This window comes from Periophthalmus magnuspinnatus, chromosome 22 (assembly GCF_009829125.3).
Source record: "Periophthalmus magnuspinnatus isolate fPerMag1 chromosome 22, fPerMag1.2.pri, whole genome shotgun sequence".
Taxonomy (NCBI): Eukaryota; Metazoa; Chordata; class Actinopteri; order Gobiiformes; family Gobiidae; genus Periophthalmus; species Periophthalmus magnuspinnatus.
The window spans coordinates 27,335,042-27,349,788 of NC_047147.1; the positions used below are offsets into that span (position 1 = coordinate 27,335,042).

The window sequence follows — 14,747 nt, forward strand, 5'->3', positions numbered from 1 at the left end:
CTGTTTGTGATGAGGAAAAAAACAGTAGAACAGATCAGAAAATAACACAATATGGCCCTTTAAGTTATGAAATATAGAAATTATTATTAATATTATTTATGTATTGTTTATTATTATAATTTTAAAAATTTATTTATTTTATTATTTATTAATTAATTTTGAGCACACGTGTGAGGCCCACCCAAACACAACTCAGAGATTTGTTCCTATACGACACTTCAAACTCAAGGCCCGTGGGCCAAATGTGGCCCTCCACATCATTTTATGTGGCCCTCGACAGGGTAAATTAAAATGTATGATCGTCTTAAAATGTTATTTTATCAGGAGATACGCAGTTACACAGACATATTTTAACATCTAGGCAAATACATAATTAATATTTGTCACTTGAATAAGTAATAAATACAGAAACCGTTAATTAACAAGTGAAAAAAAGTAGTTTATTTAATTTTATTTTTTAGATTTATTTTACATCTGGCCCTTTGAGGGCAGCCATTTTGCTGATGTGGCCCTCGGTGAACATGTGTTTGACGCCTCTGCTCTACGACCTCGAAAAGAAGAAAACTCTTTAAGCGAAACAGCGACGCCATGAAGGGTGAATGTGGTGAATACAGTGACGACAACTATAAAAATTTCTGTAAACGTAATTGACCTAAAACAGAAAGAGTTTAGTTGTGATTTCATGTCAGACAGTGAGAAAAAAAATCAAATGTGAGTCTTTATGTATTTTACTAAAGCAGGAGTAAAAATCTGCTTCTAGAAAAGTACAATTGTTTTACAAAATTACCCAAGAAAATACAACTGAGGACCACCCACCTCCGGGTTAAGAGAGAACCTATAATGTTTAACGAGAAGCAGGAAGGAGCGCCTCAACGTGCAGGAGCTCCACGCACGACGACCTCACGCGCGACCACCTCCTCCGTCTTTCCGAGCAGAATCCGTCGCTCCTCAGCAGATTATTTCAAAGTGCAACCCAAACCTGCAAAGTGGTTTCATGCTTCAGGGTGAGAGATGATGCAGAGCGACTGGAACGACCGCCGCAAAAACACACACGAAATAAAGTACGAACGACAAAATGGTTTCCCTTTGAGCTCCGCGGTGAAGAACTGAGACGAGCTGCTTCATACGAGGGGAGAATCTGAGGCTGAGGTGCCCCGTCCTGGTCTCTGTACGATCCCGTGGAATATTTATGCTGCGTATTGACTGCAGACTCCATCTATAATGCATGTGGTAAATAAATAATCGTGGTCCTAGCCGGCTGGTAGCGAGCTTTTCCTGTGGGGTGCGAGAATAATGTTTACACGAAGAAGAAAAAATATCTACGTTGGTGCATTTTTAAGTGTTTGTTTTTGGATATGAGGACAGTCAACGGCCGCGTCTCAGTTCTACGGTTTCACGCTTCGTCGGCTGAATTTGAAGGACACTTACGTCATTTCCGTTGCGACGAGGCGACTGTCCCGTTTCATGAACCCGACGAACGCGGACGACAAATGTGCTACGCGTTTCCGTGGAGATCGGTCCGCGAGTGACTTCTTCTACGGGAGAAACAAGGTATATTTTCTTAAAGTTATTTAATACTAGCTACAATTGGGGAAAAAATAAATAAAAATCACCTTTAACGTTATATTTGCCCGTTGATAAGTCAAAGCGAAAGATTAATTCCTCACTTCATTCAATCTAAACAGAAATAAACGGCTGCAACGACGACGACGACGACACCTCGACTCTTCTTCTTTGAAATAAGGAAGAATTAAAAATGAAACTAATTATTTAGGAGTCCATTTTAAACGTTTTAGCCAATTAGTCAACAGTTTCTAGGCGACGTAACGTAAGCAAACGTGAGACAGTGGTAGGTCTGTCCCGTTTCAGCGCGGTCTTCACGGTCGACGGAGGAGCACCCTTCGTCGGCCGGGTCCTTCGAACGGTACTTCGAAGTGTGCAACCGTCAAATTGGGACACGGCCAAAATGCAACAAGATCCCGGTCTGTCCCTGTGTTTTCGTACTGACTTTCCTCCTCTCTGTTCTGTGTCCTCGTCTGGAGCTGGGCGGAGACTCTGGCACCGCCCACTACACACCTGCAGCCAATCGGCAATCGATCCTCCACCTCGGGAGTACAAAGGGGCTGAGGATCCTACGCACGCCGCCAGATCGTCCGTGTATCCCCCCGTGGTACAGTTCCACTTGGCTCAGTCTCGTTTTCATGCGTATGATCTCAGTACTCACTTGTTTTTTCTAATTTTTCGCCAGATCTCGCTCCTTGGAACTACCCGGCACCTCCGCCTCCGACCCAGCTCTCCACGACCGGTACGAGCACCTCAGCCTCTGACCCCGCGACCTACGACCAGCTCGAAGACGTCAGCCTACGACTCCGCTCTCTACTATCTGCTCTGTCACTCTACATGTACATTTTCGTGCTTGTAAATAAAGTTTGTTGAACTTTTTTCCCCGAGTCTGTGTCCTTGATCCCCCAGACGTTACGACAAAATGATTTATTTACAACTGATGAAGCGGTTGGGCAGGTAAAGAGGGATCTGAGCACAGGAAAGAACTATTCAAACAAGAATCCAAAAATATGGAAAGAGCCAAGTGACTACGAACAAAGAGTGTTGATCAGGAGTAAACCAGGACTAAACCAGGAGTAAACCAGGACTAAACCAGGACTAAACATGGACTAAACATAAAATAAATGAGAACTTAACCAGGACTAAACCAGGACTAAATATGGACTAAACCAGGACTAAACCAGGACTAAACCGGGACTAAACATAAAATAAATGAGAACTTAACCAGGACTAAACCAGGACTAAATATGGACTAAACCAGGACTAAACCAGGACTAAACCGGGACTAAACCAGGACTAAGCCAGGACTAAATATGGACTAAACCAGGACTAAACATGGACTAAACCAGGACTAAACACGGACTGAACCAGGACTAAATATGGACTAAAACAGGACTAAACCAGGACTAAACATAAAGTAAATGAGAACTTAACCAGGACTAATCCAGGACTAAACCAGGACTAAACATGGACTAAAAATGGACTGAACCAGGACTAAATATGGATTAAACCAGGACTAAACCAGGACTAAACCAGAGTTAAACCAGGACTAAACCAGGACTAAACCAGGACTAAATATGGACTAAAACAGGACTAAACATGGACTAAACCAGAGTTAAACCAGGACTAAACCAGGACTACACCAGGTCTAAACCAGGACTAAACCAGGACTAAACCAGGACTAAACCAGGTCTAACCACTAACACAAAGTGTTGTGAAACAAACTGGCGAGTGGCTGTGGAGCTCTTTTCTCACACTGGAGGTGGAGCGTAGCTGTAAGTCACATGTGCCGTCATTAGCCACGCCCAGACAGGAAGAGAAGATGACAGGGTGAGGGGGGACTGGAAAAGCAGGACTGGACCGGAGCAGACTGTGACACGGAGGAGTATTTAACTCCTATGACAAATGGAAACTATTCAAAGTTTAATATCTCATAGTATTTTTGAGAATTGTATATTTTTGATCACAGACTTAATCTAAACCAGGTCAAAATAACAGATCAGGTCTACGGAGAGGCAAGGGAACAGTAACAATACATGTTTTTTAATGTATTTTTCAACAGTTGAATCTAAAGAGGTTAAATAATGTGAGATTCCCTTCAGAAAAGTTACATAGTTCACCTTTAACCATATTTCTTTAGAGAGTTAGAGCTTCTTCAACAATCTCAACCTCCACAAACTCATGTAGACAAAAACATTTTATCACCAACTCCTCTCGGACTTTTGGGACTAATTAATAAGACGTGTTTTTGATAACAGCAGAGGCAGTGCAGGTAGTGAAGGTAAGACAGGAGAGCAAGAGAGAGACGAGACAGGAACGACAGGACGTCCCGAGGGAGGACAGGCTGAAATGTGTCTCCTCTGCTCCTGACGTCCTCAAAGTCTGGACCAAAGCAAAGAGACGCCGACTCTAGTTTAGGCCCAGTCTGGATCAGCTCCTGTGGCTCAGAGAAGAGACTTTAAACCAGGACTAAACCAGGACTAAACCAGGGCTAAACCAGGACTAAACCAGGACTAAACCAGGGCTAAACCAGGACTAAACCAGGACTAAACCAGGACTAAACCAGGACTAAACCAGGACTAAACATGGACTAAACCAGGACTAAACAAGGACTAAACCAGGACTAAACCAGGACTAAACCAGGGCTAAACAAGGACTAAACCAGGACTAAACCAGGACTAAACCAGGACTAAACCAGGACTAAACCAGGACTAAACCAGGACTAAACCAGGACTAAACCAGGACTAAACCAGGACTAAACCAGGGCTAAACCAGGACTAAACCAGGACTAAACCAGGACTAAACCAGGGCTAAACCAGGACTAAACCAGGACTAAACCAGGACTAAACAAGGACTAAACCAGGGCTAAACAAGGACTAAACCAGGACTAAACCAGGACTAAACCAGGACTAAACCAGGACTAAACAAGGACTAAACCAGGACTAAACCAGGACTAAACCAGGACTAAACATGGACTAAACCAGGACTAAACAAGGACTAAACCAGGACTAAACCAGGACTAAACCAGGACTAAACAAGGACTAAACCAGGACTAAACCAGGACTAAACCAGGACTAAACCAGGACTAAACATGGACTAAACCAGGACTAAACCAGGACTAAACAAGGACTAAACCAGGACTAAACAAGGACTAAACCAGGACTAAACCAGGACTAAACCAGGACTAAACCAGGACTAAACCAGGACTAAACATGGACTAAACCAGGACTAAACAAGGACTAAACCAGGACTAAACCAGGACTAAACCAGGACTAAACCAGGGCTAAACAAGGACTAAACATGGAGTAAACCAGGACTAAACCGGGACTAAACCAGGGCTAAACAAGGACTAAACCAGGACTAAACATGAACTAAACCAGGACTAAACCAGGGCTAAACAAGGACTAAACAAGGATTAAACCAGGACTAAACCAGGACTAAACCAGGACTAAACCAGGACTAAACTGGGTCTAAACCAGGACTAAACATGGACTAAACCAGGACTAAACATGGACTAAACCAGGACTAAATATGGACTAAACCAGGACTAAACCAGGACTAAACCAGGACTAAACAGATAAGATATGCCTTTATTAGTCCCACAGTGGGGAAGTTCCAATATTGCACCACACAGTTAAAGAACAGAAGGAACCAGGACTAAACCTGGACTAAACTGGGTCTAAACCAGGACTAAAGCAGGACTAAACATGTTGAATCAGTGTTTGACTTTTGTTCAGTTTAAACCTGTCTCTCTCTCTCTCTTCTTGAAGATGTGACTCAGGCCTCGACTTTGACAAAGTTTAAATCCAGACTCAAACAGTTCTTTTTATCTGTGCATGTGACTGAAAGGGGTTTATTCTGCACTTTTCTCTTTAAATGTTACTTTTATGCTGATTGTTTATGTTTTGATTTGTGTGATTTTAATGTCTTTCTTATTCTGTAAAACACTTTGAATCACTCGCTTTTCCTCTGGTTTATTTGGAGTTATAAAAGTATCTGTTCTGTTTTATTCCTGGTTTAGTTCTTGATAAGAAACAATGTTGTACTGGATTTTAAGGTTCAGTCCAACATTCTGATGTGGTATATTTGATTAGACCTGTACTGGACCACTTCAGTCTGAGTCCAGTACTGATCTCTCTTTGTATTTTTTACAGATTGACATCAGTCTGGTCTTCATGTCCTCCGTCGTGTCTCAAATCCGGTCGAACGTAATCATCCAATCAGATTTATTTCTGTTTTGTGACACGAGAAACGAAGGAGCTCATTGGTCATTTACGATTTGCAAATAAAATCACATTTCTCTCACCTCAGATTCACAGAGTTCAGGCTTCGCTCGTTGATTCTGCAGAAATCCTCCATGTTTTTCAGCCCCATGTGATGTTTTTTTCCTTTATTTTTTCCAGTATGGACAGACCATGTGTGTCCCCGATTGTCTAATCCACCGGTCAGTCATTTGAAAACAGGGAGATTGACCGGTGTCCAGACTCACATCTTCGTAAAGTGATGTTTGACTATTCTGGATTTCAGGAAAGGCTTGAGGTTTATTTTATTATTGATCCTTTGTGAGTGAAATTCAATCATTCTCTTCATTTGACCGATCCTTCAATGTCACTTTGGAAATCTGTCAGGAGAACTGCAGATCTTCAGCTACGTATGGTCTGGATTTATTAAAGGAAAGAGAATAACTTTTATAACAATTATTAGCCTGAGATTAAATGTAATAACAGAGTAAAGCTGTGAGTGTAACACCAGAGACCAGAACTTGTACAAATACATACTGAGGTCTTTCCCGGTGAATCAAAACTTTATAACAGTCTAGATATTTTCACATCCAAAATGAAACTTGCATTTCCTGATCTAGAAGCAGTGATGAAGGTGATATTTAATTAGGTTTATTGAGTTTAGAAAAGCTGCCTCCTCAGACCAAAGCACAGTGGAATTACACTGGTCCTGTAGACGTGTGCTGTGCCTCTGTTATCTCTTTTGTTGTTTTACTGACACTGAACTATTCAGAGTCTCATTTTAACACATAATAAAACATGTGTGTTTGTCTTTAAGTGTTGGTGCTCGGTGCTTCCTCCTCAGATCTACACAGAGCAGTGGTGCAGCTCGGCTCCTCCCACACGGCCTGGCTCCTCCCACAGCTCTCACTCTTAAGTTTCCTTTGTCTCAAATCGAAACTGTTTCAGATCCAGCAGAGATGGCGCAGAAAGCACTCGACACAGAAGCCTTTTCCTGCTCCGTGTGTTTGGATCTACTGAAGGATCCTGTGACTATTCCCTGTGGACACAGCTACTGCAGGAACTGTGTCCAACAGCACTGGGACCAAGAGGACAAGAAGCAGCTCTACACCTGTCCTGAATGTCGCCTCAGCTTCAGCCCCAGGCCTGCCCTGGTCAAACACATCCTGTTAGCAGATTTAGTAGAACAGCTAAAGAATACTACTCTCACAGCGCCCCCTGCTGACCACTGTTATGCCGGACCTGAGGATGTGTCCTGTGACGTGTGCACTGGGAGGAAGCTGAGAGCTGTCCAGTCCTGTCTGCAGTGTGTGGCCTCTTACTGTGAGCGCCACCTACAACCTCATCATGAAGCTGCAGCGTTAAAGAAACACCAGCTGGTGGCGCCGTCACACACACTCCAGGAAAACATCTGCTCTCAACACGATGAAGTGAAGAAGATGTTCTGCCGCACTGAACAGCAGAGCATCTGCTACCTCTGCTCTGTGGACCAGCACAAGGGCCACGACATAGTGTCCTCTGCCTCAGAGAGGGCTCAGAGGCAGGCAGAGCTGCCGGCCAGGAGGGCCCTGCTGCTCCAGAGCCTCCAGCACAAAGAGACAGACCTCCAGAGGCTCCAACAGGAGGCCAAGAAGATTAGCCGCTCTGCCCAGACAGCACTGCAGCACAACCAGGACAGCTTCAGAGACATGGTCCTTCTCCTGGAGAAAAGACGCTCTGAAGTGGAGCAGCAGATCCGCTCCCAGGAGCAGACCCAACTGAGCCAAGTACAAGAGTTTGAGGACCAAGTGCAGCAGGACGTGAGTGAGCTGAAGAGGAGCCTCTCTGAGCTGGACACACTGACCCTCACCCAGGATCATAACCGGTTTCTACAGCTCTACACTTCACTGTCCACAGACACACAGAGCACAGAGCCAGTCAGGATTCAAACAGGGCCTCAGAGAAACTTTGAGGATGTGACCAGAGCTGTGTCAGCGCTCAGGGACAAAGTCCAGCTCACTCTGGAGGAGGGTCTGACCAACGTCTCACTGGCTCTGAGTCCAGTCCATGTTTCACTGTCACCAGCTGAACCCAGCTCCAGAGAGGACTTCTTACAATACTCTACAGAAATCACTCTGGATCCAAACACAGCTCACCCATGGCTGTCTCTGTCTGATGGAAACAGAAGAGCAACAGTTATGCTTAAATGTCAAAATTATCCTGATCATCCAGACAGATTCAGTTACAGGTGTCAGGTCCTGAGCACAGAGGGTCTGAGGGGACGCTGTTACTGGGAGGTGGAGTGGAGCGGGGGGGGGTGTCCATACCGCAATTTCATATAAAAATATTGAGAGAAAAGGAAAATTTACTGATGTTATATTTGGACACAATGATAAATCCTGGTCCTTACAAAACGAAACAAAATATTTATTTGGATTTAACTCAGACTTTTCCGATATCTCAGGTCTGGCTTTGGCCAGAGTCGGGGTTTACCTGGACCACAGTGCAGGGGTTCTGTCGTTTTACAGCGTCTCTGAAAATACCATGAGGCTCCTCCAAAGAGTCCAGACCAGGTTCACTCAGCCTCTCTATGCTGGGCTGGGTTTTGACTGGGATGTTGTTGGAGTAACTGCACATTTCCCTAAACTCAAATAGCAGATTTTTGTCTCCACAGTTTGGGATCAAATTTGTGCCTTAAATTTTAAACATTTATTTATGAGGTTCGATTAATAGGACCTAGACACTAATCTAATCTAACACTAGTATCAAAACTAGATTCTTATTTGAAAAAAAACCCCCGTAAATATCGTGTCCCTTTTCTGAATATATAGTTTTATTCTTGGTCTGTTTCATAACTAGTTTTTCTACTTAGGAATATTAGAATTTGAATTAGAAACTAGAAAGAAACTACTGTTATTTTGTGTTGAAATGTGATTTTATTGTCAACAGAAATCCTGTTTTTATCATTTCTGTGGGATCAAAATCAGTTTGGAAATTTTAGAATTGTTTTTTATATAGAAATGTTTCAGCTGCACTATTGTAATGATTTTGTCATAAATGAGATAAAAGATGAAATGTGGGGAATTAGATTTTAGATTTAGATTTTCAATATGTTTTTGTTGAGTTTTAAAGTTGCACTATGTAACTTTTGTGGTGAATGGTCTGCTGCCTTGTCCTTGTGGAGATGTCATTGCTTTGCGTAGAATGTTCCACAGTATGGCATTAAACTGATCTATCTGTTCAAAATACCTTGAAAAACATGTGTTCCTGTTGTAAGCCTGCTCGCCTCTCCATAGTTCTGACCTTTAACTTGACTTTGAAGCATCACCTGTTTGTCTCAGTGGAGATAGATAAGTTTAATGCCACACTGTGGAACATATAGGCAAAGGAATAACATCTCCATGGAGACAGGAAGGTGATAATTGTAAAAGTTTGTCAGGGTCACATAATGGAGAACACTGGTAATACAATGGTGAAGACATCACACTCTTTAAATCAGCAATAAACTCATGAATCTGTTTGTTTTCATGTGTCCTTTTCTGTCCCCACACATAAAATACAAAGTCGTGCTGTAAAATGTGCCGTGTTCACCTGACGTCACATCACTGTAGGATCCTTACAGTTTAACACTGAGCTGGAGGACGGCTCAGAATCCAAAGGTACAATCTGTTGTTTCACTGTCAGGCTGCATATTATGGTAAATATCTGTGTAAATACTGGGCCTGTCCTCATCAAACAAAACCAGCTCTGGAACCTGCTCTGTACAAATGAATGAGGAAGTGCTATTATTAAAACACAAACACGTGATTGTTGTCAGACGCAATGACTTAAAGACAAAAGATCAAATATGAGAATGTGGAGCCGGTCCATAGAACTGACTCGATATTCTTCCTGGTTTTATGGACCCATGTGACCAGAGGTGGGCAGAGCAGACAAATAATTTGCTGAAGTAAGAGGAATGTTACTTGAAAAGCCAGATGTAAAATAAATCTAAAAAGTTAAAATAAATAAACTACTTTTTTAACTTGTTAATTAACTGTTTCTGTATTTATTACTTATTCAATTGACAAATATTAAATATGTATTTGCCTAGATGTTAAAATATGTCTGTGTAACTGCATATCTCCTGATAAAATAACATTTTAAGACGATCATACCTTTTAATTTACCCTGTCGAGGGCCACATAAAATGATGTGGAGGGCCACATTTGGCCCACGGGCTTTGAGTTTGACACATGTGGTCTACATGCTGCTGTTAGTCCAGTTAATACACAACAATAATGTGTCACACACAACTCTGCAGACGAGTCAGATCTATGTCTCACTGCAGCAGGTGAATATGGACCAGTGGATTCACTGCATCAACAGATCAGTGTGTGGAGGAAAAACAACTTTCTCCAGATAAACTCAGACAAGACTCAAGTCAGAGTCATCTTTGGCCACAGAAACAGAGAAAGTGTCAGCGTCACCTCCAGTTTCTCTCTCTAAACCTTCAAATCAGGAGAGAAATCTAGAGGTAATAATGGACTCAGACTTGAACTTTAACAGACACATCAGATCAGTAACATCTGCAGCTTTTTACATCTAAAAACATGTCAAAAAACAAAGTTAAACTGTCAAACCCAGACTTAGACTTATCCTGCGTTTGTGTCCAGTAGATTAGACGACTGTAACGTCCTGATCACTGGACTCTCCAAACGAGCCACAGAACAGAACATCCAGAACATCCAGAACATCCAGAACATCCAGAACATCCAGAACATCCAGAACATCCAGAACACTGCTGCTCGGGTCAGGACTAGAACCAGGAAGTACTTCACACATGTGTCCTGTGGCTCAGGTCTCTGGCTCCTATAGCTCAGAGAATAGACTTTAAATCAGCTCTGCTTGTGTATAAGTCTCTCCATGGCCGAGGTCCAAAGTTCATCTCTGACATGTTAGTGTCATATGAACCATCTCACACTCTGAGGACTTCAGGGTCCGGCCTCCTGCTGGTGCCAGAGTCAGGACTAAACATGGAGAATCAGCGTTTAAGTTTTATGCAGCTAAAACCTGGAACATTCTTCCTGAAGATGTGAGACAGACTCTACTTTGACAATGTTTAAATCCAGACTCAAAACAGTTCTGTTTAGTTGTGCAGACGACTGAAAGGTTTTTATTTTGCAGTATTCTGTTTTTATGCTGTTTTAATTTTATGATGATTATTTGTGATTATTTATGTTTTTAATTGTGTGATTTTAATGTCTTTCTTATTCTGTAAAGCACTTTGAATTACTTTGTGTATGAATTAAACAGTGGTGCTGCCCGGCTCCTCCTTATACAAATAAACTTGTTTTGCAGTGCTACACACGTCTGCATGTGACCAGGAGGCGGAGCAACAGGCAGAGACGCCAGTGTGTGAAGAGTGTAGGCCGACCCAGAGAGGAGACGCAGAGCAACACTCCCTCCCAAGAGACAAACGAGCCTGAGCCATGACAAGACCTGTACAACCTGTTAATGATAATAATAATAATTTTAATTTAGTTTTTTTTTTTTTTTTTCCCAACCTCAAAGGACTGATGTTAGAAAGTTAAAAAAAATGACAATCTTAATCTATAATAAAATGTGTGTTTGTCTTTAAGTGTTGGTGCTCGGTGCTTCCTCCTCAGATCTACACAGAGCAGTGGTGCAGCTCGGCTCCTCCCACACGGCCTGGCTCCTCCCACAGCTCTCACTCTTGAGTTTCCTTTGTGTCAAATCAAAACTGTTTCAGATCCAGCAGAGATGGCGCAGAAAGCACTCGACACAGAAGCCTTTTCCTGCTCCGTGTGTTTGGATCTACTGAAGGATCCTGTGACTATTCCCTGTGGACACAGCTACTGCAGGAACTGTGTCCAACAGCACTGGGACCAAGAGGACGAGAAGCAGCTCTACAGCTGTCCTGAATGTCGCCTCAGCTTCAGCCCCAGGCCTGCCCTGGTCAAACACATCCTGTTAGCAGGTTTAGTAGAACAGATGAGGAAGTCTGGGCTCACAGTGCCCCCTGCTGACCACTGCTATGCCGGACCTGAGGATGTGTCCTGTGATGTGTGCACTGGGAGGAAGCTGAGAGCTGTCCAGTCCTGTCTGCAGTGTGTGGCCTCTTACTGTGAGCGCCACCTACAGCCTCATCATGAAGCAGCAGCTTTTAAGAAACACCAGCTGGTGGCGCCGTCACACACACTCCTAAAAAACATCTGCTCTCAACACGACGAAGTGAAGAAGATGTTCTGCCGCACTGAACAGCAGAGCATCTGCTACGTCTGCTCTGTGGACCAGCACAAGGGCCACGACATAGTGTCCTCTGCCTCAGAGAGGGCTCAGAGGCAGGCAGAGCTGCCGGCCAGGAGGGCCCTGCTGCTCCAGAGCCTCCAGCACAAAGAGACAGACCTCCAGAGGCTCCAACAGGAGGCCAAGAAGATTAGCCGCTCTGCCCAGACAGCACTGCAGCACAACCAGGACAGCTTCAGAGACATGGTCCTTCTCCTGGAGAAAAGACGCTCTGAAGTGGAGCAGCAGATCCGCTCCCAGGAGCAGACCCAGCTGAGCCGAGTCCAAGAGCTCCAGGACCAAGTGCAGCAGGACGTGAGTGAGCTGAAGAGGAGCCTCTCTGAGCTGGACACACTGACCCTCACCCAGGATCATAACCAGTTTCTACAGCTCTACACTTCACTGTCCACAGACACACAGAGCACAGAGCCAGTCAGGATTCAAACAGGGCCTCAGAGAAACTTTGAGGATGTGACCAGAGCTGTGTCAGCGCTCAGGGACAAAGTCCAGCTCACTCTGGAGGAGGGTCTGACCAACGTCTCACTGGCTCTGAGTCCAGTCCATGTTTCACTGTCACCAGCAGAACCCAGCTCCAGAGAGGACTTCTTACAATACTCTACAGAAATCACTCTGGATCCAAACACAGCGCACACCAGACTGTCTGTGATTGATGGAGACAGAAGAGCAGTTGTTATGAGTGAAGTCCAAAAGTATCCTGATCATCCAGACAGATTCAGTGACTGGCGTCAGGTCCTGAGTAGAGAGGGTCTGATGGGACGTTGTTACTGGGAGGTGGAGTGGATCGATCAGTACGTCTCTGTAGCAGTTTCATACAAGGATATTCAGAGAAAAGGATTCTATAATGATGATTTATTTGGAGGCAATGATAAATCCTGGGCCTTAGAGTGTAACAAAACAATGTATTCATATGGATTCAAAGCAGCCTTTTATAAAATCTTCGGTCCGACCTCATACAGAATCGGGGTTTACCTGGACCACAGTGCAGGGGTTCTGTCGTTTTACAGCGTCTCTGAAAATACCATGAGGCTCATCCACAGAGTCAAGACCAGGTTCACTCAGCCTCTCTATGCTGGGCTGGGTTTTGAAAGGAATGCTTTTAAAGACACTGCACATTTCCCTCAACTCAAATAGCAGCTTCTTTCTTTGTTTGAGATCAAATTTGTGGCTTTGGTTTTAAATAATTAGTTAAATTCTAGACAATTCTTTATGAGGGTCGACTAAAAATAGGACCTAGACACTAATCTATTCTAAAACTAGAATCAAAACTACATTCTAAATTGAAAAAAAAAAGAGTAAATATGCTTTACCTTTGCTGAATATGTATAGTTTTATTCTTGGCCTGTATCAGAAGTCGTCTAATTGTACATGGGAATACTAGAATTTGAATTAGAAACTAGAAAGTTATTGTTATTTTGTGTTGAAAATGTGATTCTATTGGCTACAGTGTTTTTATCATTGCTGTCAAATCAAAATCAGTTTGGATTTTTTAGAATTGATATATATAAATGTTGTTTCAGCTGCACGATTGTAATTCATTTGTCATAAATGAGATAAAAGATGAAATGTGAGAAAGTAGATTTTAGCTTTAGATGTTCAATATGTTGTTTTTTTTTATTGAGTTTTAAAGGTGCACTATGTAACTTTTCTGGTGGATGGTCTGCTGCCTTGTCCTCGTGGAGATGTCACTGCTTTGTCTGGAATGTTCCACAGTATGGCATTAAACTGATCTATCTGTTCAAAATACCTTGAAAAACATGTGTTCCTGTTGTAAGCCTGCTCGCCTCTCCATAGTTCTGACCTTTAACTTGACTTTGAAGCATCACCTGTTTGTCTCAGTGGAGATAGATAAGTTTAATGCCACACTGTGGAACATATAGGCAAAGGAATAACATCTCCATGGAGACAGGAAGGTGATAATTGTAAAAGTTTGTCAGGGTCACATAATGGAGAACACTGGTAATACAATGGTGAAGACATCACACTCTTTAAATCAGCAATAAACTCATGAATCTGTTTGTTTTCATGTGTCCTTTTCTGTCCCCACACATAAAATACAAAGTAAAGTCGTAAAATGGAACCTGCTCTGTACAAATGAACGAGGAAGTGCCATTATTAAAACACAAACACGTGATTGTTGTCTGTCGTAATGACTTAAAGACAAAAGATCAAATATGAGAATGTGGAGTCTATAGAATGTTTTGCTCTGCTTAAAAAAAGAGCTGATTTAGAAAAGTAAGAGCAGCTAAGAATTATATTTAGACAAAAGAAGGTCAGAGGTTGTGAGTGTGTCGTTGTCAGTGGTGTAGTGCGGTGTGTGTGTTGTTTGTGTAGAGTGTAAAGTCCGAGATTGGAGACACCGAGAGACAGAGCTGGGCCACTTCCTGCTTTTATGGCCCATGTGACCAGGAGGCGGAGCAACAGGCAGGAAGACACAGAGAGGAGACGCAGAGCAACACTCCCTCCCAAGAACCACACGAGCCTGACTCATAACAAGACCTGTACAACCTGTTAATAATTAAAATAATAATGATAAGAGTTGAGTCCAGCGTCAAAGGGAGGAGTGTTAAAACAGTCAATACATAACAGGGACACAACAACCTATAATAATGTACAGGAGGTAAATATAGATACGTCTGTTTAACTCTAAGACTCCTC

The 14,747-nt window shown here is 43.0% G+C and overlaps 2 protein-coding genes across 2 annotated transcripts; both read left to right on the top strand.

The window, feature by feature from the left end:
- The first annotated feature begins 6,745 nt into the window (after positions 1 to 6,745).
- On the top strand, positions 6,746 to 8,195 carry LOC117390314 (tripartite motif-containing protein 16-like). The gene has a single exon (XM_033988021.2). It carries the CDS (start codon positions 6,764 to 6,766, stop codon positions 8,123 to 8,125), a length of 1,362 nt encoding a protein of 453 aa, XP_033843912.1. The 5' UTR covers positions 6,746 to 6,763; the 3' UTR covers positions 8,126 to 8,195.
- Positions 8,196 to 11,525: 3,330 nt separating this feature from the next.
- On the top strand, positions 11,526 to 14,119 carry LOC117390313 (tripartite motif-containing protein 16-like). The gene has a single exon (XM_033988019.2). The coding sequence runs from the start codon at positions 11,547 to 11,549 to the stop codon at positions 13,221 to 13,223; it is 1,677 nt and encodes a 558-aa protein (XP_033843910.1). The 5' UTR covers positions 11,526 to 11,546; the 3' UTR covers positions 13,224 to 14,119.
- Positions 14,120 to 14,747: the final 628 nt, after the last annotated feature.

Coding starts and splice junctions, on each gene's coding strand:
- LOC117390314 (XM_033988021.2), top strand. CDS start 6,764: ATGGCGCAGAAAGCACTCGACACAGAAGCCTTTTCCTGCTCCGTGTGT.
- LOC117390313 (XM_033988019.2), top strand. CDS start 11,547: ATGGCGCAGAAAGCACTCGACACAGAAGCCTTTTCCTGCTCCGTGTGT.